Source organism: Mangifera indica, chromosome 12, assembly GCF_011075055.1.
Source record: "Mangifera indica cultivar Alphonso chromosome 12, CATAS_Mindica_2.1, whole genome shotgun sequence".
NCBI classification, from domain to species: domain Eukaryota; kingdom Viridiplantae; phylum Streptophyta; class Magnoliopsida; order Sapindales; family Anacardiaceae; genus Mangifera; species Mangifera indica.
Window position 1 is genome coordinate 12723502 of NC_058148.1, and position 25414 is coordinate 12748915.

The window sequence follows — 25414 nt, forward strand, 5'->3', positions numbered from 1 at the left end:
GTCTATCTTTAGCTAATGGAATTTCATCACATAATCACACATACAGTCCACCATAATCACCAACACTGGACCTAAAAATTATGAACTTCTCAAGTATAAGAACTCTTTAAGTAAAGCAATCTTGCCCAGAAAAATCTGTCAGGATATGATTCTTAAAAAATTAAAAGAGAGAACATGAATATCACCAAGAATCTGGATGGATTAACAGTTAGACAAAAATGAATACTGTTACAATTAGGCGGCTTTATGTATGTGGAAAGAGTGAGAGTCATTCTTCTTTGGCCATAATTTTCAATGGATGTCATCTCTCTCCATTGAGGTTGGTTTCTTTGACAGAGTCTTGGAAATCAAAGAAAAAATACAGAAACACCCAGGCGTACCAGTACAAAGACAAACTCTAGTCTTCAATGGCAATGTTCTTCAAGATAAACGTGATGTTGAGTAGTGCGAAATCTTCCATAATCCTCACATTCAACTCCTCGTTGCTCCTGATCAATCTGATAAGCCTCAGCCTCAGCCTCAACTAGTCAAGAATGAACAACCCTCACCTTCCAAAAGGATCTATCTCCCTCTTGACATGGACATCAATGATACAATTCCATATTTAAAAGAAAAAAGAAAAGATTCATGAGATGGAGTCTACTCCGGTCAACAAGTTAGTAGTTAAATCAGGTGGTGGTGCGGAATCGCAGGATCGTCGATCGTTATGTGAATTGATAATAAATCAGATGGGTGGTATTTGTTGGCAACGAGTCTGACAGCAAATTGTGGGGTCGGTGGTTGGTGTGAAATTTATCTTTTCGATTTTAACCTAGTTTAGGTGTCTATTAAAAATAAGCTCTTTCTTTCCTTTTATTTAATAACATAGAATTAGAAAAATAATTATTTATAATTTCCAAATATATATGAAATAATTATTTTTTTTGTGATCATGATCATATTAACATGAGTTTTGAGTTGAGCTTGATCAAAAATTAATTTGGTTTGAATTTATCTCTAATCAAAGATAGTGTTTTTCACTTTAATTTGGACTATCAACTTTTCTATTTTTTTTATTTTGTTTTAATTTTAAGTTTTGATTTGAATTTTACATTAATTATGCACGAGAGATTAAATCCGTGAATTCTCTCCCCATATATATATATCTATACACACTCTCTCTCTCTCTCTCTCTCTCTCTCTCTCTCTCTCTCTCTCTCTCTATATATATATATATATATATATTAATTGGATGGTTTTATATTATAATATTTTTTTATTGAATTCAATTAGACATGTCAAAGGGTTTGAGTTTCTTATCTTGGCAGTCTGCCAAGCCTATAGGCCATTTGGCTGTATCCCAGCTTAAAAATTAGACCCGTAGGTTATCGCAGTTCGATACAATACTATTAAACTTTGAAAAAATAAAAATAGAATATTCTATATTTAGTGAACCGTTAATGCATACCGTGTTTCCTATGGTCTCAGTGATTACACATCGTGATCACAATTTATCGTCTCGGAGGTGATAAGGTACGTCAATCGAACCTATTAGATCGGGTTTAGCGTGTTACCTGAATTTTTTTGGGCCTGTTTCAAATTTCATGTTCATGCCCAAGTTAATACTCTTTTTTAAGGGCCTATTTCAACCCTTGACAAGACCCGAACAAATGGCTCATCATCACACGAACTTCTTTCGCTTCACCATCTTTTTCCTTTCTCCCATCTCATGTTGAAGATTGAACGACTCTTAACCACTAGGATGGATATTTTTCATTAAAAACAAGGCTATCACGTTGTAGTGGACCCAAATGGAACCATCTTTTGTTTCTATAGCTCTCTCTCAGATTATTTTCCCTCACTCTTTTAGGGGTAGGGGTAGATCCAAACAAAGCCAAACTGAACTTGAACAACAATCAACTCTAAGCTCAAGCTGACTTGAATGACAGACAGTGATGTTAGGAAGAAAAGTCTGTCTGAAAAAAAAAAAAAATTAAATTGTTAAGTCGAAGTTTCAACTGAAGTTCAATTCGATTAAGTCAAATATGTATTCGAGTCCAAACTACCTCAGCTCCCTTCCAACTAATTTATAAACAACAATGAATTGTTTACCTGCCCAGCCAATTAATGGGGTTATACTGCAATGCATAACCAACTCTGGACCTAAAAAATACGAACTTCTCAAATATAGGAACTCAGTTAAGTAACGCAGTCTTGCCCAGAAAAATCTGCCAGGAAATCAGTTCTTGAAAATAATCCTAATATTTTTACCGTGGCAATCCACAAACAAGTCCTGCTTGAAGTTCGTCCAACTTCAGCATGAGATATGAAACTTCAGAAAATAGAACCAACCCCAGTCATACACAAACTGCAAACTTCTCATACGCTTCAACAATTAAAAGTAGATGGTCAACCAAACACAGCTAATTTGATAAAGAAAACCATATATGAAAATGATAACCAATTCAAGCAACAATTAGTACAGAATTTAGAATTAGAAAGCTCAATTCTGCAAGACTAACTGATAAACCGCAATATTACAAGTGCAATTTAGTATATCATTTACCGCACATTACACATTCTCCTATACAAAGCACAACCCCAGCAATAACACTCTAAAATTAGATAACTCAAAAAAATCCAAAATAATAATAATAATAATAATAATGAAAAAGATGCAAGCAGCAGAAAATAATAGCAATATTATCCTTGACCAGTCACTAGCAATATGACCAAATTTGATAAACAAAATTGCATAGAAAAAAAATGCAATTTAACCAGACCACATCAAGATATGAGCTTTTCATATGCAACCAAATCACGTTCAAAAAGGTGCCCCTAACCACAGTTACCGACAATCTAGCTGGTTCAGACAACCAAAATTGAATAAAAAAAGCGATCTACCTAGTGTGATTCCAGTCACACCTCCCTAGTGCAAACTATTATTTAGTTTGGATTTTTTTTTTTTTTTTGGTCTTTTTACTAATTTTATAAAAAATTAATAAATTTTATTAACAAATTTAACAGATAATAAGAAAATGGATTTTTTTATATTAGGTGGGAAATTGTCATTTTATCAAAATTCAAGTGGGAAAATTCATTCGGCCTTACATAATTAGTCAAACATTAGTTTAGATAGGGCAATGGATTGGATAAGAGGTACCCATTTAATAGGGTTTAAAACTAAGACAACCGGGTTCGGTGCTGTGGTAACACAAATGGTTTAAAACTCACTGAAAGTTCGGAACTCAACTGTTTACCATATGGCCACTCACACTTAGATCAAATATGGGCTACTAATACACTGAACCTAATGTTTTACCAACCAAAAACATAATTAAACAGAAGCAGCAGAGAAGAGATCACCTCATCCTTCTAAAAGTCCAGGTCATGTCTTCAAGGAAGACATCCAACTACACAACTTCAAGCACATCTAATGAATCAGGAATCTTGGCAAGCATATAGTTGAACTTTCCGAGGCCAAACTTGACCATACACATCCTTCTTGCTGTATTGCCTATCCCATGACCAAGGAACATCTGCAGAGGAGATAAACATAGCCAGATCAATGAGACAATAAAAGTGTAGCAGTAAATTTAAATAACATCACAATTACCTTCAGAGGAATATCGTTGAGGAGGGAGTTCATAAGGTACAGGCAAAGGAATTGTTTCAGAGGATTCATCTATATTCCGGCTCCCTCGCAATGTCAAGGTCACTAGCTTAGTTTTCTGTGACTTCGTATTTTCTATTGTACCACTTTCACTCTGAAAGTCAAGCAACTATCTGATTAATTTTATATTTTCTCAAATTAAATTGTTGATTACAAAAATTTACAAGGATGTAGACATTACCTTGGATGAACCATCATTATTTGTACAAGAAAATCCACAACCATGTTTTTTAGCAGATGGTAGAAATAGCACTCCCAACTAATGTATTAATGGAGACAACCCAAAGAAACAAACAAATTAATACATAAATATGAGAAAGAGCAGCAGATTGTTGCTGAAAACAGGTTGGTTCCTATTGAAAGGAAGCTGTCATATTTTCTCAACTCAACTCAACTGAGTTGTAAGATGCCACAACTTTACAATGCACATACCTCATAAGAACGAACCATCAACTGAGAATTATTCTTCTGGAGTGCTCCCCAGGCAGCCTTACTAAGATTTGATGATGTCAGCAAGAGCCAACTGCAGGGGCAAGACAAATTAAGATTTCACAGTTGGAATTGTAGCAGACTGATTTGGCAAAGTAATCGGCCAAAAATAATTAAAACTTAAATTGCTTCTAAAGCCAAAATGAATCCATCTAGTATGAACTCTTACGCTAGCTTCTGACCGTTGTATCGTAAGAATGTCTTTATATGTGGCATCGCACGACTGAAAATGAAAAAAGTGTAGTAGTAAGAAACAAAACAACCTGAATTCAGGCAAATAGCAGAAAAGGTAAAAACGATAAAAGACGCAGACAAAAAATTAAGGGTGCCACCTTATAAAAATGTAGTAATGAGAACTGCAACCATTTAATAAAAAATATGAACACATTATCAACATCATCCTAGATCAACCAAGGATAGCAACACTCATTATCATATTGAATTAACAATGTTAAACATACAGAAAAATCAGTATACAGTACAATCTATGTCCTCCTATTTATCAGTCCATGAACTGCATTTAGTTACATAACAAGAACTATGAATGAAAAATGCTCACTGAAGTCCACAGGCATATTGGATCAGCCTAAAATTCACTACAGGCAGTTGCCAATTTTAAAAGTTGGTCCGGGCGAGAAGCACATCATGCCTAGTCTAAATGAAACTAAGACAAAGCATAAAGATAAATTGTTTGGAGAATAGATAGAATAGATCCAAATTATTTTTTTCTTTTTCTTCTTTTTGGAAGCATTTTTTTATGTACTGTCATCCAAAACAAGAGTCCAATCTGAGTTGTTTACATCCACTTAATTTCTAGAAAAATCTTTCAGCTGCTTAAGGCATTGAAACAAAGGTTTCTAGTTTGAATAATTTCTTCAACACATTTTATTCGTTCATCCAATATAATTTATACACATATGTTACATCAATTTAATAAAATTCAACCTATATAAAAGGAGACGAATCAAGAAGAAAAAAAGAAATACTATATTACAATAATTCTTTTTCCTAATCCACCAACTCAATCAAAACATTCTAAACACAAAATGAATCACATCTGGTACTTCTTAAACTTGAAATTAACCGAATCTTTCAACACTCTCCTTCAAGCTAGTGAATAGATGTCAGTCATTCTCAGCTAGCATATCAATGATTCATAACCTGGTTTTAGCATGACTTTTTGTTAAAATGTTTGCTTCTTGTTCTATGGATGGAATGCACAATAGCTTGATTCTACCTTTAGTTTCTCTCAAAGTATAATTTCTATTTATTCTTACAAGCTTCATTCAACCATGCTGAATAGAATTATGCACCATACTAATAGCAGATTTGCTATCACTACAAAGTATAGTAGAATTACCCACAAATAGCTATAAATCCTCAAGAATTCTTTCTAATCAGATCAACTCACATTATCCTGAAGTAATCGCCCTAAACTCGGCATCAGCACTACTTTGGACAACAATTGAATACCTTTTGCTTTGCCAAGTCACTAAATTACCACATAGTTTTGTACTACAATTGTATTGTAGAAACACTTTTTGCTTCTGGTGAGACAACCTAATCTGCATAAGTGTATCCAACTATCCATTAGTTCTCCCTCTTTTGAAACACCAATCCTTTCCCAGGAGTCCTTTTTAAGTATCTAGGAATATGTATCACCGCATTAAGGTGTGTCTAGATAGGAGAATGCATATATTGGCTTACCACGCTAAGAACATAAGTTAGATCGGGGTCGACTAAGAGATAAATAGATCGACCTTCTTACCAACCTTTGACATTTTCCTTTATCTACTAAAACATCATCATTTTTACACTTTTAGTTTCTATCCAAAGTTATGCTCGATGGTTTGCACCCTAAAATTTATGCTTCTTTTGGGAGATCAAGTTTATATTTCTTTTGAGAAATAAAGATCCCTTCTTTGCTCCTGGCAATCTCCATACAAAGAATGTATTTCATAGAGCCTAGGTTTTTAACTTTGAATTCGGCCTCTAACTTTGCATCTTTGTACAGTTATCACCTATAATTTTAATAAACTGTGGTCCCATAGACTCTACCGACATTCTAGTTTGGTAAGAGTTGTATTAAATCTTGTAAACCACGCCCTTGGTGATTGTTTCAGACCATACAATGATTTCTTTAGTTTGCAAACTCTCTTAATTTTTCCTTTTTCTTCAAATCCAGGTGGCATCCTCATATATATTTCACCCTCAAGTTTCCCATTCAAGAAAACAGTTTAATATCAAGTTGTATGCATTAGTAATCTCTGTCAAAAATTTTTAGTATGCTTGAGACACGTATATTTACCAACGGCCAGTATGGCTTGCCTTCCATTTGGCCCGGTACTTCTTCAAGAATTCTTTATCCACATTCTTGAGTGGACTTGGAATGGCATTTCCAGCTGCATAACCCTAGAGAAAAAGTAGAATGGTTAACACAATACAACCGTAATTTAGTAGATGCAGAAATGTGCGGAGAATGCAAGTTGACAAATCAAACATAATTGCAAACCAAAGAGAGAAATGCAACCTAACGTTTTTCGACATTCATTTAATAGAAACCAAATAATGCCAAATCAGAAAGTAGCCAAAGGATCCAAAGAAAATATTTTTGGTGAGCAAGCATTCAATCCCACTTCTAAGAAGCCCAACAGTACTACAATTGCTTAAAGAAATTTAAAAATAACAAAACAAGAGGAGACTAAAATTTATACAAGTTTGCAGCATCAGATAATATTGTTTTCTTTTTCTTTTAACTCAAAATAACTTTTATCACTTGGTTTAAATGCTTAATTCAAGTTATAAGAAAACCAACAAAAGAAATCACAACTACAATGCCGAATATACTTCCAACTAAATAAAAATAAAATACTTACTTTTGGGCTTCTATAACCTTATAACAGGAAATATTCATATATAAATTTTTCAAATTTTGGCAATTGCTAAAATATAGAGTTGATATAGAGATCTTTATTACTAAAATTTCGAAACTGATACAATTAATTTCATTACTGAAAGCGCAAATAAAGAAATTCATATTTCACTTTCTTTTTCTTCTTTTACAAAATAATTCATGCAAATTTGTCATTTGCACACATTTGAAAAAGTCTGAAACCTGCCATATATCTTAATCATTGGCACTCACAATTTGACTATACCACCAGAACAGGCTATACTAACGGTCACAGAGCCAATTTAAGAATATGTAGAAAGTTTATGAAATGTTTCCACAAGGAATTCATCATTCCAGAGTACTGCTAAAATTTGAGGATATAAACCAAGGAATTAATGCAAGTCAGGTTATAAATGTGCACAATTTTAAAATTCAGTTGATGAAGTGTTTAGCTTGACTTTTGGTTTCCAACTGGATGTCAGTATTTTGCATTCATAGATCCCGGTTAAGGGACCAGCCTTCCCAAAAAATGGCCAAGGCAACCAAATTTCCAACTACAACCAACTTCCAGAACCTGGCCATATTAGTAAACGATCATAGTATTCTAAGAAATGATTGACAAAAAAAGGCTCACACGAATAACCTACTTGATAATACCTCTAAAGAGCATCTGACATCCTCCACAGTTGGCCATATTATTAGCGGTTCCCCAATTCCAAGTGGTGTCTTATCCTCTGATAAACCTGACGACATTGAGCATTTCAGCTCACCCATCCACTTCTCATCCAATGAACCAAGGGATGAGAACTGCCATGAAACAAGTCCATAGATTCATAAGAATAAAATCCTTCAAGAAAAATAAAATTTACACTACCATCATTCAACAAAATCATCCAAAAAATAAAGGTCTTCATACTCCATAGCATTTATGGATACTAAGTAGCATTGATTGTACTCATTAATTATTAGCAGAAAGGGTCAAATGAAAAGACTATGCCCATAACCCCATAACAGGCAGTGGAATTAAAAGTGAAAAAAGTCATTAAATAGAGTAATGCACAATCTAATTCCTTCTCAGGTCACAGAAAGCAAAGAACATGGAAACGTCCCCCTATATGTGAATGCAAGACCATTGTTAACATGTGAAGTCATGGACCTTACCTGATATATAAGAGGAGATTTCTGGAACTCTTTGTCAAAAATACTCTCTTCGAGAACGGTTCGTAGCTTCATATGTCCCCATTTTTTCAAATTGGGACCCGAATGATAGCCAGGGACTGATGCGATTAACCGGACCTAAAGATTCATAACTAAGCATCATATGGTCACATATTATAGCATGCCACTGAAAAATAGATACTTTGTTGAACATAATATCCTCCAATTAAAGATGAAATATCATTCAGGAAAAAAAAAAAAAAAGAAAGAAAAGTTAAGAGGAAGGAATACCATAGCACTACTATAGTCGAACTTTCTGAAAAAAGATGAATTGATTTTGAAGTTGCCAAGGGCTGGTATATTAGCACTGAATTCAGGCCACTGACAAATTCAAGAGGGAAAAAATATATATCAACATCATTATGCTGAATATGGCTCAGCATTGATTTACGCTACATTTCTACTCTCGTTTATAACCTATATTATGTTCATTTCAGTGAGGCAAACAAATGAAAGATGAATTGTTTGGTTCACAACTTCAGAGGAGAATATATAATCCATAACTTTGCTATAAGTTGAAAAATTCAGTAGAATATTCTATAACATAATAGGCAGGTGTAAATAATTAAAGCATTTAAATGTACAATGTACATAAATATTTCCAACATAAAAAGTCAAATTGAAAAGTTAAGTTGTTAATAGAATATATTTCTGCAAATATTTTAGTTTATTACATTTGGATCTAATTGTTGAAGAAGACTTGACCATCCAAAAGTGAAAAAAATAGTAACAATGACAACCTTAAACAACAAGCCCTAAACTCTGATCCTCAAAATAAACATACAACTTCCAGAGACAGGAGGACAATATGAGAAACATAAATATAGATAAACCTTGAACATGAGTGATCTTTGGAGAAGAAGAGGAAAATTGAAAGGCTTCTTCTCAATTTTATTTGGAGAAATAACCTCCCCTCTTCATTAACATTGAAACAAGTTTGTTCAGAAGCATGTCACTTTCCTTTCCAGAATAGTATTTGCAAAAAGCAATTGTATCACTCTATAATAAAGCAGTCTACGAATTATTTTCCCCAAATAAGAGTAATACAACAAAACACAAATAACTAACAGAGCTAAGATTGGAAAACACATAAAAAAACTCAAACAATTTCCTCCTAGCAAGCCTCATTTTTTTTAATTAATAATAAGACAAGGAAGTAACATCCTAATTTATACACAAGATAGAGGAATCTGTTTCTTTTCAGAGGAGATGTATAAGCAAGAAAAAGAAAGGCCTTCAAAATATCAATTGTGAAGTAGTATTTTTAAAAAAATCTTATGAAGCAATATAATGATTGATTAAGAAAAAACCACACATGCCTCTAAAAGACAGCATTCTAATAACATTCGACACATATCAATACCTTCAATGCACTGAGGTAATCAATCAAATCTGTTTCAAATCCACAGGCTTTGCTTGGACTATTTAAATCCTTCCAGGGGAAATCTTGCATCCACAAACCTTGAGTTTTGTTATTCCAGTCAACATATATCAAGTTTGCTGTATGCACAATAATTCTTACTCCCTGAGGATAGACCAGAATCATGGCCTTTGAATGATGCGTCCCATATGCAATAGGTAGTGGGGGTTTGTGAAAAATCCAATTTGCAGGTCTCTTCCTCTGCAATATAATCACAGAAAGTTAGACTGCATGTTTTGATAAATATAACTTCAAATGCATAAGAGAATATTAGTATAAATTAGAGTTATACTATACCTTCATATGTTCTACTGTACTGTCACCCTCTCCATGAATTACCAACACATTGGGAATTTTGGCAAGGGTAGAACAAGCTACAAGGAAAATACCACATGATCACAACGGAAAAAAATGGAACAAAATCACAGGAACTAAGCCAATAATAAATATATACAATTCATAAAAACAAACATTAGACCTAAGATAGATGCAACAAAAACATAACAAGAAAAAAGATCTAACAAGGAATATCCAACTTGTAAGAGTAAATGCCATCTCTGATTTGACTCATGTTCAAGGGATTGTTTTTTGCACTGCCATTCAGCAATATAGATGTCCATGGCACAGGAGCCCCGATCTCTCTCATAAGAAAGCCACCATTGCAAACTTCCAAAGATGTCTCAAATTGTGAGATGAACTTGATATTGAGCTAATTTGCTTCATAATAGCTTAAACAATACCATAGTTGTACCAGAAAATTCGTTAAGCATGCCATTATAGAACATAGTTCCTTTATCTTACTGTCTCCACCTGTAGTATAGCTAATAACAAGATGATATATTCAGTTCCCTAGCAAAATTTTTGGCAACTATCAAAAAATCTGGGTTATATCTTCTTTAGATGCTGGGGTCATGGGGAGTAACTTATAATCATCTAAAGTTATGGAACATAATCGGTACAAGAATGTGGGACAAAAATATTAGTAGGAAAGGGAACTCACCGGGTAACAGCCAATCAATATCCACCATGTAATTTGATAAAATAGCAACAACAATATCCCCCTACCAAATGAACAATTAAATGGATCATGATAATCATTGACATTCAATCTACATTCAACTATACATTACATTAATACCAAACAAATACTTGGCAAATAAAAAGAGTAATGCTATGTGCACAACTTTTGTGCATAATTTTGTACACAAACACCAACATATCATCGTATAATTAGATAATTGAAAATTAAATATAATATAACACTCAATTATATTGTGACATATGCACATAGTTTTATTGAATGAAAAAATGTTCTGATCATAATAAAAGAACATAAAATTACCTGAATCACATCCCGAATAGAAACACAAGAGGTATTAGCCCACGCTGGGAGGCCTTGAACTTGCAGTAACCGATATGTTAACGGTAACTTATCAGATGAAACATGAAAATTTCGTATAGCCTCCTCAGATGTTCTTCCGTCTTCATATTCAGGTTCAACCTTTATGAATTACTATAAATTAAAAATGCTACAGATAGTGCCAAGTGAGATTTAGAAATGAAAAAATTACATACTTGTTGTCGCAATTTCTTTGGATTAAGGTCTTCCTTTGTTGATTCATGACTAGAAGGTCTCTTCTGAGGCAACGTAACATACTTGAAAAAATAATGTCCAGGAATCAACTCTATGATATCACCGCTAGCGATTGACAAGTGTTCACTAGAAATCAGTTTCTTTCTTTGGTCACCAGATTTAACAACCACGGGATTAGTTCCTTCCTGAAATATTCACTCCACAATATTAAATCAAACACGAACAAAAAGGAACAGAAAGGATCATTTTTATAAATTAGTAAGTTACGACGAATAAAGCAGCGGAGCCGTCAGCGGAGGCAGTTAAAGTGAGGTGTTTTCGGCTGAGTCGCTTGTCAGATAGAGGAATATTGGCGCGGCCAATAGTGTTTGGGCCTTGAGAGATAGACAGTTTTGGGAGTGAATGGTCTTGTTTTAGAGAGTCATCAAGTGGAACCAGATGCGCAACCACCGTATCAGACATTGATGACTGTTGCATGAAGATCTGCTGACACCGTGCTTCCACCGAGAACCAGCCAGAGTGATCGCTGGTCAAAAAGGTCTTAGGCACAAAGCTTTCGGTGATAGACAAAACGCCTCGTTTTATCCAGAATCTTTTTTAACAGAAAAACCCATGTTTATATTATATTCTTAAAATACCCCTAATATAATATTCAAATTTACATTTTTACCCTTTATCAAAATCGTGCAAAGACCTATTAGGTAATTATAAAAACGAGAATAGAAAAGAAAAGATTATAGGTAATTTACACAATTTAGGTACTTGAAATGAGATTATAAAATAAATTTAAAATATAAAAAATGAAAATAATTTCCTTAAATGCTTCTTAAGTCAAATTATAAGATCATTAAAATGTATTGGGGGATTGATGAACAAAAAAATTTGTGATCAATTAAGACCCTATCTTACAATTAAGACCAATAAGGTAAAAAGTCATCAACCAAGTTCCAAAAGCTCCACCTTCATCCAAAACTTATGGATTTCTAAAAATGTAAACCCATGAGTCCATAACATTTCATAATAGAAGCCCTCGGTATTCTGTAAATATATAAGTCCAAGGCACTCCGAAAACTAAACCCATAGCATTTTCTACATGTAGGCCCAATTTACTCTTGATGTTGAGATCATGACATCCTTTAAATGTAAGCTTTAAACGTTCCAAACAGTAAATCCAGGACATTCTCTAAATGTCAGCCCATAAGATTTTTTTTACTGTAAGTCTAATGCACTCTAAAAGATAAGCCCATGAAATTCTCTAAATGTAAGATCAAGACACTCCCAAAGCAAAGCTAATTGCATAATGCTGATGCATTTTTCCTAACACCATTTGTCACTGGCCCAGGGCACAGTTAAGCCTACACATACACTATCAATTGGTTTGAGTTCATAAAACCAAACAACTTTATATGGCCTCTACATCTACACCTCTTGTCACGATGGTGTAGAATAATGAGACTATATTATTCCACGATGGATTTAGTAAAGTTTTTTTGTTTGATTTCATGTTTTTTGTGGGGTCTTGATAATATGATAGTTGGAAGTGATAGGATGATGAATGTTAACATTTTGAAATGTTAGAGATAAAGATAAATTTATCATTATTTGGAAGATAATTTTTGTGAGGCCAGTGTAGTTGATCTGATCTCTTAGGCTCTTGGCCAATATCCTTCATTAAAGATAGATCCGGTCAAATTTGTACATCAAGAAAGCGATTGTAAAATCATATGTAACAATTTGAGGTACATGCAATAAGACTAATAGTCACAATTTGAATTCAAACCGATTGATCGAACAATCATCCATTTAAAAAAATAAAAATATTTCATTAAAAAGCTGTTTTGAGAGTTAGATTGACGATTTGATCAAATAAAAATATGTATTTGGTCTAATTGTTGACATCAGTATATATACTATACATCAAACTAAATGTATTTTAAAATTAAAATAATTTAACTTATAAATTTAATAATTAACTATATAAAATTATTTTAAAATAATTAATGGATTCGATTACCAGTCATATTGAATTACTCTCTTTACTAATCTTTAGTGATCTTGAAAATACTGTGCAACACGAGGAGATGCACCTATGATTGTTTTTAGCCACAAAAAAATATATGATGCAGAAACCACGTGTCTCTTTTTCGTGTCCTTGTAAATAGTTTATTTAACTTTTACCATTCTTGTCATGATTCAGGTTTCTTCCTAATGGCAAAAGATGATTGACTAAATTATTTTGTCCCCTTGAGCTATTCATGGTGCCTTTTGGTTTAGATTTTCTTAAATAGCAGAACGCAGACAACAAATCAAACCAATTGTCGAAAAACAGTAAAGCCATGATCAAATCAGAAGGACAACTGATAATGGAGAAGAATTATTATATATCTTCTGTGTTACTAGTATTATATAAACGTGTTCTTAGGCATGCCGACAGCACAATAAAAGAAAATTTCATTTTCATGAACAAAAGTATGGCATATGCATGTACCAGAGAATCACTAATGCCAATTATTTTCTGGCAAACGATGGAATTTACCACCGTAAGGTTAAAACAGCCAGACGAGGACCTGAAATTTTAATTCACAGGAATTGATTTCGGGTCTTGTGATAGGTGGGAATATTGTGGCAAAGGGAAAGTCGCCGACGAGAGATGCCATTTGTCAAAACAACATAATTGGAAAGAAAGAATCTTTTGGATCTCATAATGATTGAATGGTTTATCTATAAAAAGGGGTCTCAATTAATGAGGATTTGACATGAAAAGCCGACGGCACCACTCACTTCACATCTGAATCTTTAGTCTTGGGAGAGACCTATCCAGCTATATGACAGCACAAAGTTAAGCTACATTACTTGTGTCACTTTCGCCATGATTATTTCACATTCATGACCATTCACCTGCCAGGGTTGTTCCTTTCCAAAATACAGTTTTTGTCTAACCATAGCTTAGTAGTGAACAGATATCATCAAATTGGATCTTAAACAAAACACATTAATCCATTAGAGAGGGTATACCATAAATACAATGCATCATTATTATAGCACAATTTCAACAAGCTTAGAACAACAACACAGTCTAAACTTTTTAAACAACCATGGTCACAAAATAACAATTTAAAAAAAAAAAAACTAGTAAAACCAGATCAAAGCGGCTTTTTTCCTCTCCCTTCTCCCAATATTTGAATCGACAACCCAAAATCATTCCTAAATCTTGAATTTTCTCTCTAATTTCAGTTACTTTCCATATGGTTTTGCAAAGAATACAAATGACTCTAAGTTGGATTTCAAATTAACGTTTCTGTGAATGATGGTGAAGGGGTTTTTTTGTTCTTGTTATAAGGTGTTGGAAATATGCTTATGGTTTTAGAGTTTGATTAATTTTTTTAACCCAGTTTTTCAGTTAAATTAAGTAATTTCCCCTAAATTTATCCCAACACCTAATATATCAACTGGGTTGGTCACTTATCCATAAATTATTTTTTTAGTCCATTTTTTTGAAAATATTAAGATTCGATCCTGTGCATAGTAAAAGCCTCTTTCAATCATTATCGGTGCATAAATCAACAATTTAACAGCACCGGCAAAATAATTCAATATATATTTTCATCATTATTTTGAATACAACTTTACAAGCATTCTTTAATTATTATTATATTGTTCTGTAAAAATTATTTAATTATAAATTTAATTTGTAACAGCAATATATTTAAACAATAGTACAATTTTTAAATATATCATGCCCAGTTTAATTTTATTCAATCTATTTTTCTCTATTTACCGATCTATAGTTAATTCTCTTCCACAACCCTTTAGAATTTAGAAATTTGACTATGTCATGGGCCAGCCAATGCCTTTTTCATATATTTTTTCCCTTATTTTCTGATAAAAAGTAATAGGATATTGGAAACGGCAGCAGGGCACGTTGCCTAATTGAAATGTTTGTTTCTTCTCAAATCACATAAATTATGATGTCCAGGAAAAGTGAGAACCAGTGGTATTTAAAAATACCGTATAATATTATCTGAAGATATTTCTTATAGTATATTGTACGAAGGAGCTTGGGCATGTATATGCTCATAGTGATCCTCATGTCCTTCCCCTCCAGGCACTGCACATGCATATATGCCCTTAAGATAGTCATTATATTAGACCAATTGCAAATCTGTTGACGTGAAATTGTTGGCATGCATGTGTTTATAAATGCCGCCACGTCTGTGCCGACATGGCCTCTTGAGGCTGAGGTTTTGGTCTTTCAGAGAGTTGGGTCCCGTGCTAATCATGTGCTTTGTTTAGCCCACTTCATGGAAAAGCAATGTCAGAATTGCGCTAGCTGATGTTCAGGTTCAAAGTTCAAACCAAACCTTCAATATTTTTCTTAGTGATATAGAGCAAAGCAAATTCAATTGGTTCTCATTCATCCAAGTCTCCACCTTCCTTATCTCTTTAATTTCACTTTCATTTCATGTCGACAGTCCTATAAATGGAAAATGAAATTGATTTTGTCAATGCTTGAAAAAGCAAATAGATATTTCTCTGATTGCTCCATGAGCCGCGTGGTCTTTTGTAAAGCATAAGCTTATAATCCTTATTGATGACAGTAATCATCACAATAATTGATGTGTTTCTTTCCTGTTAAATATCTGCTTTCTAGTCTTATTATTGGGCTATCTATATTCTCTCTTTCTCTCCCATTCCAACCTCGCCAATATTTTGTAAGTACCTCTTATCCTTAAATTTCTTTGAAGCTAATCAGCTGCAACTTGTATTTTTTATTCTGAAGATTGCATTGTTTGCAAGTAATTGTTCCTCTATGCAAGTTTACTTCCAGCTGTATATTGCATGTCAGTCTTTCATTTGCTCTTATCTTTGTTTTCAACTTTAAGATCATAACAGATTAAAAAAATATTAAAACAGAGTCTTTCTCAACTGAAAACTACTACTAGACGTAGACATTTCCGTGCATTGTCATGCAAGTAATTGCATATTTTCTCGTTTCAATTATCTCTAAGGCTTTCACGAGTCTTTATGCGTTAATGCAGTGAAAACAACAAACTAACTTATGTATTCTCTTTTATATGATTAGTAAAAAAAAAATAGTAATACAACATTTTTCCCTTTTCTTAATACTCCAATGCAGTACTGATATATATACAGTTTCCTTCTAGCAGCAACTAAGGTGTCCCATCTTTAACAAGCTTTAATGGCGAAGTCTGGAGACTTTGTTGAATACCTTAATCAGGAGGTAAGTGAATTACTTTAACTTTTCTCAGTCATGAATCATGATGGTATTCCAAGTATATACCAGTCCAACATGCCCCCTTGAACATCGATCTTCATTTATTATGCACCACTTTTTCTCTCTTTTACATATCTTGGGTGAAATATCCGTGTTTAATAATTTATCCATATGCAGAAACATCTTGAATATGGTTCTAGTTGCAGGATTTTATATACAAACTAACCAGAAATGAGCTGACCAGATCATTCTAATTGGTAGATTCATCAGTTATTGTTGCCTTCGGATCAGGTCATATATAGCTTTCTTGATACAACATATACTACGAAAATTCCAAAATATTTATGGTTAATTTTGTATTAAATTGTTATCTATTCAATGTCTTGGACATGATAGCTTGACCAATGAAATTAATTGAACTTTGATGAAAATATATGTCAAATGATTAAACATGCATGATGGATATATACTTGAATCAACATTAATAATTGATAGGTAAAGTTGTTCTCCCATGGAGGTTGATATTTAATACTGTCTGGTCTCTTTTTCAAGAGTAGTGACATGACCACAGTCTTGTATTGTCCTGCAATGGAAGTCAAAAATAAATTAATTTAAAGCATATATAAAGAACAAGTGGCCTAGCTAGTCTCTTGAGAGAACTCCAGGGGGCCCTATGTAAGAAGGTTAGCTGGATGGCATAGAAATCCAGCCTCAGAAGACCAAACCAACTGACAAGAAAACTTTAAATTGCCCCTAAATGGTGGCATGGTTGGTAATGAGATAGGCTGCGGAGGTTGAGAATTTGGGTTTAAGTCCTTTTGACCGTGTTATACTCTTAACTGATATAATTTAATGAACTTAGGATTAATCACACTTAATTCTTTCTTTCTCCCTTTATACATTCTTTGGGCCATAAAGTCAAGGTCAATGGGTGATTTCCACAACTACTTTACTTAATTAGTAAAACTATGCTATACATACATACATACATACATACATATATATATGTATGTTTGTATGTATGTATGTATGTATGTATAGCATAGTTTTACCAATTAAGTAAAGTAGTTGTGGAAATCATATATATATGTAAAATAACTTTTGTTCATCTTGGAATTTGATTTGATCCCTGTATAACTGTGAATTGCTAGATTATAAATTAGCCTAAAAAGGGCTAAACCCAAATGGAATTATAGGGGAGTTCATCTTTTTGATCATCTTTTCTTGCTAATATCCCATAATTACATAGGATCTTAAGTGAGAAAGGAAATATTACACTAAGAAGTATACAAAAAGAGCATAATGAAAAGCAAAAGCTAGTAAAACGTATCTAACCAAAAAGGCATGCAATCATCTTTGCCTGCATAGACCAAAACGTGGAAAAGGAACCGCCATATAATGTTTTCATCGACAACGAAGGAAACAGAAACAAACGTGGTGTCCCAATTCCTTTCTTTATTGTCTCTCTCTTTCCTGCAAAGCTTAACATTTTTTGCATCAACATTCGCCACCCATTCTCTTTTCAGAGGCTAAGCATGGACTCGGACCCACCGTTTTGCCAAACTTACAAGGCCCTCTTCGACAAAATCAGCGAAAACCCTTGTAATAAGGTTGTCACTGTTGAAGAATGTGAGCTTCCGTTGGTCGATCTGAGTCGACTGGACCTCGACGAATCAGAGATGGAGGAGTGCAAGAGGGAAATAGCTATGGCGTCTCAGGAGTGGGGTTTCTTTCAGGTTATCAATCATGGGATTTCTAGAGACATATTGGAAAAGCTGAGAGAAGAGCAAGTGAAAGTTTTTAGACAGCCTTTCGATAAGAAGAGTACAGAAGAAAAGTTCGCCACTGGTTGTTACCGTTGGGGAACACCTTCGGCTACATGCCTCCAGCAATTGTCATGGTCTGAAGCCTTTCACATTCCGATGACCGAGATCTCTGACTCTGGTGCTTTCAGTAGTCTCAGGTATTTTTACAAACCTTTTATGTTAACCCGTAGTAATTTTTTTTTTTTTAACATCATTTTTGCCTATTTCTCCTTTCACATGAACAATTCTCTCCATTTCATTTCGTTTTCCTCAAGATACGGATAGGGTATGGGGAGAGAGACTTACCCTTAAACAGTTATCAAACGGGATGAAGCATCAGAGTATTAGTTTAAATAAGATCAAATAATCATTTCCAATTAAATAAATATTCTCACAATCAGCCGATTAATTAACTTGTCCTATTATTCTTTTTTTTTTTTCTATGGAAAGATGCTATTGGAAATGGAAACTATTGGAAGAATTGCAATATAGTATCATTAAAGTTATCAACTCACCCCAATATTTATGATTAGTGCATATCTGAGTTCGTGAGCAACTGAAACTAGGAAGAGCCCTAATTCTCACACTTGTTGCTTATATGGCATGAGTTGCTCCAGTTTAAATGATCTTCATAGTAATTATTAGATTAGTTTAGTTTAAAAAAAGAGCGAAAAGTTTGATGAAATTTAATGTCTTGCATGTGGAATTTTTAGGTGAAGACCTGAACAGAACTTTACGGTTAAAAAATTAATAAATTTAGGAGGCTTGATTAACCTGTAGTCAATCCGAATCTCTCTCTATATTTGGAGGTTGTAGTGATATCTCTTTATTGCTACAAAACTATCATTTTACTCACTATTAATTCCTGTCAACAGTTGTAATTTTCTCCATTACTTTTTGGAGAATATTGTAAAAGCCACCACCATTTAACAGGCTTCTGGGTGGTGTACTGTTGTGGCCGGACTTACACATATCTTTACTTCTCTTTCCCTCCTCCTTTTTAACATCATTTTGCAATTTACAAAATTAGTTGCTAGCTTTCAAGTTGAAAGTTAGGAAACCAGAACTTTCAAGTTGCAGCTAGCTGCTTCTGATAGTTCAGTACTTTCCATTTATATTAGCATGTGTTATGTTTCATCTAATTTGTGGAAACAATTTTTCCCGGTATGTGGTAGCCAGTTAATTAGTTTTACACCTAACACTGATTTAGTCGCTTATTGCTCTTGCCAACTTATACCATATATCAAATCATGTACGACACTTGCATGCATGTTTTTAGGCTCTCTCTCTCAGCCTGTTCTTCTGATTATTACACCTGCTCACGTGATTTCCTCATACTCAATGAGCTGGAAGTCAGGCTACACAGTCCCACAGCATAAAGGAAAGCTGGCCTCCAAGGGTTTCCATCTTTCTGATTATTGACACTAATGTTGGACCCACTTATCCAATTATGGAAATAAATTAAAATATACAGTTCAAAATGTTAGTTCGTTTACAGTTTTGTTGATTTTACCACTCATTTTATCAAAATTTCAAAATGATTCTGATTAATTTGCAGTATGTTATTATCTAATGTTTTTGGACATCTTCTAAAGCTAGTCTCCTTTTTGCATGTGCAGTTCAGCAATGGAACAGTTTGCTATAACAGTGGCAGGTCTTGCTCAAAAATTAGCTGGAATCTTGGCAGAGAAGCTGGGCCAAAAGTCCACCTTCTTCAAAGAAAATTGTTTGCCCAGCACTTGCTACCTTCGAATGAATCGATATCCACCATGCCCTTTTTATTCAGGAGTACACGGTCTAATGCCACACACTGATAGTGATTTTTTCACAATATTGCACCAAGATGAAGTTGGAGGATTACAATTAGTGAAAGATGGGAAATGGATTTCAGTCAAACCTAACCCAGAAGCTCTAGTTATCAACATTGGAGACTTATTCCAGGTCTGCTTTTTTTATTTTGACATGAAATGTTCATCTCAGTTACAATTATATTCCTCGCAACTGAAATGGATGAAGTTTCAGGCTTGGAGCAATGATGTTTATAAGAGTGTTGAACACCGAGTTGTCACAAATCCAACAGTGGAGAGGTTCTCCACTGCATATTTCTTCTGCCCTTCATATGATACTGTAATCCAGAATTCTGAGCCTTCCGTCTACAGAAAGTTTAGCTTTGGAGAATTTAGACAGCAGGTTCAAGAGGATGTACAAAAGCTGGGTCACAAAGTAGGCCTCTCTAGATTTCTTTTAAGCCACAAGTGAATACTGCAATAATTATTTATAGCAAATACAATTAGATTGTTTGTTCTTGCCATAAAAGGGTATAATTTGCTTCCAAATTATTAAACAGCTAGGATAATTAGTTATTTATTGATGATCTCTCAAAGTTGAAATTTGAGAAATTTGGCTGTTTGGATTGAAAGATTTTTGAGAGAAAATAAGAGAACTAGAAGATAATCTGTATTAATTCCAAAGATTCTACTACAAAGGAGGTGTCTCCTTTATAAATACAACTTCCTTTTGTAGTCTTCTGAACATTTTAAGGAAAAATTACAAATCCGAACAAATACTGATAATTTCTCATTCACACAATACATGATCCATACTTCTCCAATTCTATTTCCTGGGAAATTTGCCCTAATTTCTCTTACATTTTCTTTCCCTACTTTCACAATTTTTCCTAACCCTGTCTTATTTATGTCACTCTAATATCTACAAAGTTGGTTTTTTGCTGAAACTGTGCTTTGCCCACATTGCTTGTTTATTAAATTTGTAAGAGGATTTTATTTATAAATATATTTGTCTAACATCGCCTCTAGATTAGATATATAAGAGTTTTTTCTCTTATAAATGCTAAGTAGGTTGTTTTGTTTTAAGATATGTCATCTAAAAAAACAAAAATAATGAGAGATACCAATAGAATAATTAGTAATGATTAAATTAAAACGGTGTAATTTGAGTTTTTTTTTTTTTTTTGGGTTTAAAAATTTTTCCTTTGGGTTTAAATAATTTTTGGGTTTGATTGTTAGTAAGAAAATTTCAGTCCTTTCTCATTCTAGAAGTCACAAAATTGTAAGGGATAATCTATCAATTGATTTAGTTTTGGAGTAAGCCCCTTAAGGTTGGGTCAAATTAAAATTTTATAAATTTTCTTTGCAATTGAGTTTAAGTATTACATCCTAATAAGTGGTATTATAACGAGATTTGTGACTTGAAAAGAGGTAAACCTGATTTGAGGAATAACTCAATTGTAGGGAAGAGTTTCAAGACCTAGTTTACATGAATCAAACATCTTAAAATGTCAAATAGTATATCTAGTAATTTTAAATTTGAGAATCCCTTATTTGATAGAAAATATAATTTTATGCTATGATAAAGTATGATTCAAGATATCTTATTACAACAAGGGTTAGATGAGACATTAAAAGATATTAAAACTAAAGAAATGATTGATATTAATTAGAATGAGATGTAAAAGAGAGATGTTAGTGCTATTAGATATTTATGTGCTACAATATGTTACAATATGTTAGTTGACATTACACTAAAGGGCTCGTGAGACAAACTTGATGATATTTATGTGCCAATTCATTGACTAATAGATTTTGTATAAAAATTGTTCTATACTCTTTGCTAATGAAAGAAGATATAAGTCTTCATGATCACTTGAATGAATTTAATATATTAACTTCTCAATTGTATTTAAAGGAAAATTTAAATTGTGAGTAAGAGATTATAAAGTCAGTGGGCATTATAACTGTGGTATGAAAAATGATATTAAAACTATGAGTAATATTATGTATATTTATTTTGAATATATAAATACATATATACTTATATATATTATCATATAATTGAATTTTATTTTATTTTTAATTTAAAATTATTCACATATTAAATATGTCTAATAGATATATATAATTGGTTAAATCTACGGGTAATAAATGGGCTCGGACCCTAACTGGAGGTGGATAAATAGGCCCATGTTTTAAATCATACCAAATAAAGGTACCAATACGGTCCCATTTAAGAAAATAAATAATAATAAAAAAAAGAAATGATATTTCGTTTAACCTCCTCCAACCTCCCGGGCCTCCGTTCCCCACCGACCTCTTCCAACGAAACCACTCCCGAGCCTCACTCCGAAGCGCAGGCCCGGAAGCTGAAGAGTAGAAGTAGTCCTCAGCTGAACCGCTGGTCGATAGCTCGCACCTTACGCTCCGGCCGCAAATTAGACCGACCGGGCCACCGCTCCACCCAGCCGGTTGTTGAAGGGAATTCCCCTGTTCAGCTTCGATTCAATGAAAGCGCTTCTTTAGAACCTGAAAAAATAAGTAACGACCACGATGTTGTGGCGGAGACGGCGAAGTCCATTTACATGGTTTCTGACGGTACCGGATGGACGGCGGAACACTCTGTTAACGCTGCTTTGGGCCAATTCGAGTTTTGCTTGGTTGATCGGGGATGCTCAGTAAATACACATCTCTTCTCAGGGGTATGGTTTTCTTTATAATTTGTGTTAAACTTTTTGATAATATTTTATGGCTAATATCAAGTATACATGGTTTGAATAGTTGTTATTTAATATTAATTGTCAATGTTTGTTTATATATTAATAGATTGGAGATATTTGAAATTTTGCTTGTTAGTTTAATTGCATTCTTATTGCATCTTACAAAGTCCATTATTCGAATGCTCTAATTCAATAAAATTGTATCAAAATTATAATTAAAAAAATACAGTTCTTGGTCCTGTTTATGAATATTGTAGATTTCGGTTAATTAACATATTGAGATTATTATTGATGGATAGTGAAAAATGTAATTTCAAACTTGTTAGATTGAGGATCTAGAGCAGTTAATGGAGATACTAAAGCAAGCAGCTAAGGAAGGGGCAATCCTTGTTTACACCTTAGCTGATCCTTCCATGGCAGAGTCCACAAAGAAGGCCTGTGATCTTTGGGGAATACCGTCCACTGACATATTGGGTCCAATTACAGAAGCAATTGCATCCCATCTAGGTGTTTCACCATCTGGCCTTCCACGTGGAGCTGCTGGCCGAAACCATCCTCTCAGTGAGGATTACTTTCGACGGATTGAAGCAATTGAGTTTACCATTAAGCATGATGATGGTGCATTGCCTCAAAACTTGAAGAATGCTGACATTGTTCTAGTGGGTGTTTCTCGTACTGGTAAAACTCCACTATCCATTTATTTGGCACAAAAAGGATACAAAGTGGCAAATGTACCAATTGTAATGGGTGTAGACTTACCAAAGAGTCTTTTAGAGGTTGATCCAGAGAAAATTTTTGGTTTGACTATAAATCCATTGGTTTTGCAAACAATTAGAAAAGAAAGAGCCAGGAGTCTGGGGTTTAGTGAAGCAACGAGGAGTAATTATTCTGAGATGGATTATGTTAGAGAGGAATTGGAATGTGCTGGGGGCATCTTTGCACAGAATCCTGTTTGGCCTGTTATTGGTAAGGGAAATCGATTTTCATTTCTAGTTGCTTGGTTTAAGAAAGTTCAGTTTTTAGCTTGTTGAATCTTGAGTTCATATGGTTACATACATTTCCTATTTGTAATTGTAGAAGTGACAGGCAAAGCAATTGAAGAAACTGCAGCAGTTATACTGAGGCTCTATCATGACCCGAAAAACAGGTGTTCAATGTCACGAATCTCAAAACACTACTAGAGATAGTAAAATTGATGTTCTTAAAAATGCTTAATTGTGGATGCCAATATTAGTGAGTATGTATCAGATTGTATAATAAATTCTAAATTCAATAGAAATATAGTTGAACGTAGCCAAGGAGCAAGCTTCTTTATTTTCTTTTCAATAACTGACTTTTATCTGTTTTCCTTTCTTATCAACAATGTGGCTTTCTTGTGTTTTTTATCAAACAAAAGGATAAATGACTCAGGTAATATTTATTAATTTTAGTAGATACTTGTTCAACTTTTTAGCAGTATGAATTTTCTAAACTTTTTGAAGCTCTATCATCTTGATTCTATTCATTCAATTTCTAGAAAAATGATCCTTGGTTTTTTGTAATTTTGGGTAATTGGCACTTTTTCTTTACTGTGTTCCATTTGGTCTTGGATAGATGGAATTGGCGTGCACATGGATAAGTAATCATTTGAATTACTTGTTTTACTTAGTTATGTACCTATGCTTCCTTAGTTGGATTTCCTACCCGTAACTTGAGGTCTGTGGTAGAAACCTTTAGACTTTCCATTAAGCTGCACCTAAAAGGTTGCCTGAATTCTGCAGCTGAATTTCATTGCAATAAAATGATATCTTGATGTTAACTGTTAGCAGTATGACAACATTGTATTTTGAAGGTAATGCAACTGTTAGTTTTGCCCATGGAATACCATTCAAGAGATTGCGGTGTTACTCGTATAATATAGGGTGTGCAGAATAGTTGCCTAATTAAATTTGGTGATTAAATAAGTTTAAAAGAGCAATAGATTGATACAGATCTACTTTGTAATATTTACTTTTCTATATCTTGGTCATGCTGGGATTTAACTTTGTTTTTGAGTCTGTACAACATCATGATGTTGAAGTTCTGCCTTTTTAAGGAAAATTCGAATTCTTTGTTTATATTTTTAGTTCGAGGACACGTCATGGTAGGTTTCATTGTTAAGGCTGGCAGCTCAAAGCCACTGACTTGTAATTTTTTTGGTACCACGTTGATGGAGTGGGCTTATTATGTTATTTGTTTAAGATTTGATTTTGAGGATGCCATCTGGATCAAATTGAGGAACTGTAGTTTCGAAGTAAGCAGCCACTAGTCTATGACCATAGTTTACTAGTTTCTAAGTAAATTAATATTGTGAATTTGCACTATAGATTCAAGTATGACACATTTATATGATTCAAAAAACCACAAAGTTCTTTATGAGATAATAGCACCTAGAGATTCCTTGTTATCACTTTTTTTTTTTTTAAATTGAATGAGCCAAACTTTTATATTCCGAACTTTCCTATGTTCTTATTAAAATGAGCATTCTTTCATTGTTTTTTATTAAAGCATCAAACTATCACCTTATAATAATGTTAAAAATGAATGATATGACAGTTCTTCCATTGAAGACGAAAATG

The 25414-nt window shown here is 33.6% G+C and overlaps 3 protein-coding genes across 12 annotated transcripts; 2 read left to right on the plus strand and 1 right to left on the minus strand.

Moving 5' to 3' along the window:
* Positions 1-1306: 1306 nt before the first annotated feature.
* On the minus strand, positions 1307-11845 carry LOC123193130 (tyrosyl-DNA phosphodiesterase 1). 8 transcript variants are annotated; one of them, XR_006496996.1, is made up of 17 exons: positions 11534-11844; positions 11248-11451; positions 11015-11173; positions 10673-10733; positions 9970-10046; positions 9616-9873; positions 8484-8573; positions 8196-8330; positions 7692-7841; positions 6450-6553; positions 4311-4364; positions 4085-4175; positions 3834-3911; positions 3596-3746; positions 3346-3518; positions 2092-2365; positions 1307-1955 (listed from the first exon to the last, which is right to left on the minus strand). XR_006496996.1 is itself a non-coding variant. In XM_044605916.1 (15 exons), the coding sequence occupies exons 1-15, from the start codon at positions 11741-11743 to the stop codon at positions 3421-3423; spliced, it is 1917 nt and encodes a 638-aa protein (XP_044461851.1). In that variant the 5' UTR covers positions 11744-11845; the 3' UTR covers positions 3128-3420. The 8 variants fall into 8 exon arrangements, 2 of the variants coding, with proteins under 2 accessions (XP_044461851.1, XP_044461850.1); XR_006496999.1 differs by lacking the exon at positions 2092-2365; XR_006496997.1 differs by lacking the exon at positions 1307-1955 and having other exon boundaries at positions 1992-2272.
* A 4016-nt stretch (positions 11846-15861) lies between these two features.
* On the plus strand, positions 15862-20676 carry LOC123192364 (gibberellin 2-beta-dioxygenase 8). 3 transcript variants are annotated; one of them, XM_044604891.1, is made up of 5 exons: positions 15862-15978; positions 16421-16508; positions 18029-18465; positions 19927-20248; positions 20330-20676. In XM_044604891.1, the coding sequence occupies exons 2-5, from the start codon at positions 16467-16469 to the stop codon at positions 20564-20566; spliced, it is 1038 nt and encodes a 345-aa protein (XP_044460826.1). In that variant the 5' UTR covers positions 15862-15978; positions 16421-16466; the 3' UTR covers positions 20567-20676. The 3 variants fall into 3 exon arrangements, with proteins under 3 accessions (XP_044460826.1, XP_044460827.1, XP_044460828.1); XM_044604892.1 differs by having other exon boundaries at positions 15877-15978; positions 16404-16508; XM_044604893.1 differs by having other exon boundaries at positions 15896-15978; positions 16435-16508.
* A 1659-nt stretch (positions 20677-22335) lies between these two features.
* Positions 22336-24110, plus strand: LOC123193251 (probable pyruvate, phosphate dikinase regulatory protein, chloroplastic). The gene is made up of 3 exons (XM_044606107.1): positions 22336-22799; positions 23144-23783; positions 23895-24110. Exons 1-3 carry the CDS (start codon positions 22362-22364, stop codon positions 23996-23998), a joined length of 1182 nt encoding a protein of 393 aa, XP_044462042.1. The 5' UTR covers positions 22336-22361; the 3' UTR covers positions 23999-24110.
* The last annotated feature ends 1304 nt before the right edge of the window (positions 24111-25414 follow it).

What these genes read in the sequence shown, in the direction of transcription:
- LOC123193130 (XM_044605915.1), bottom strand. Translation starts at nt 11,743, where the DNA reads ATGCAACAGTCATCAATGTCTGATACGGTGGTTGCGCATCTGGTTCCA. An exon ending in GCTCCGCTGCTTTATTCGTC is followed by an intron (nt 11,452 to 11,533) that starts GTAACTTACTAA and finishes TGAATATTTCAG; the next exon opens with GAAGGAACTAATCCCGTGGT. An exon ending in GCAAGCCATACTGGCCGTTG is followed by an intron (nt 4,365 to 6,449) that starts GTAAATATACGT and finishes TTTCATTTTCAG; the next exon opens with TCGTGCGATGCCACATATAA.
- LOC123192364 (XM_044604891.1), top strand. Translation starts at nt 16,467, where the DNA reads ATGGCGAAGTCTGGAGACTTTGTTGAATACCTTAATCAGGAG. An exon ending in GGTGCTTTCAGTAGTCTCAG is followed by an intron (nt 18,466 to 19,926) that starts GTATTTTTACAA and finishes TTGCATGTGCAG; the next exon opens with TTCAGCAATGGAACAGTTTG. An exon ending in ACATTGGAGACTTATTCCAG is followed by an intron (nt 20,249 to 20,329) that starts GTCTGCTTTTTT and finishes ATGAAGTTTCAG; the next exon opens with GCTTGGAGCAATGATGTTTA.
- LOC123193251 (XM_044606107.1), top strand. Translation starts at nt 22,362, where the DNA reads ATGATATTTCGTTTAACCTCCTCCAACCTCCCGGGCCTCCGTTCCCCA. An exon ending in ATACACATCTCTTCTCAGGG is followed by an intron (nt 22,800 to 23,143) that starts GTATGGTTTTCT and finishes CAAACTTGTTAG; the next exon opens with ATTGAGGATCTAGAGCAGTT. An exon ending in TCCTGTTTGGCCTGTTATTG is followed by an intron (nt 23,784 to 23,894) that starts GTAAGGGAAATC and finishes TTGTAATTGTAG; the next exon opens with AAGTGACAGGCAAAGCAATT.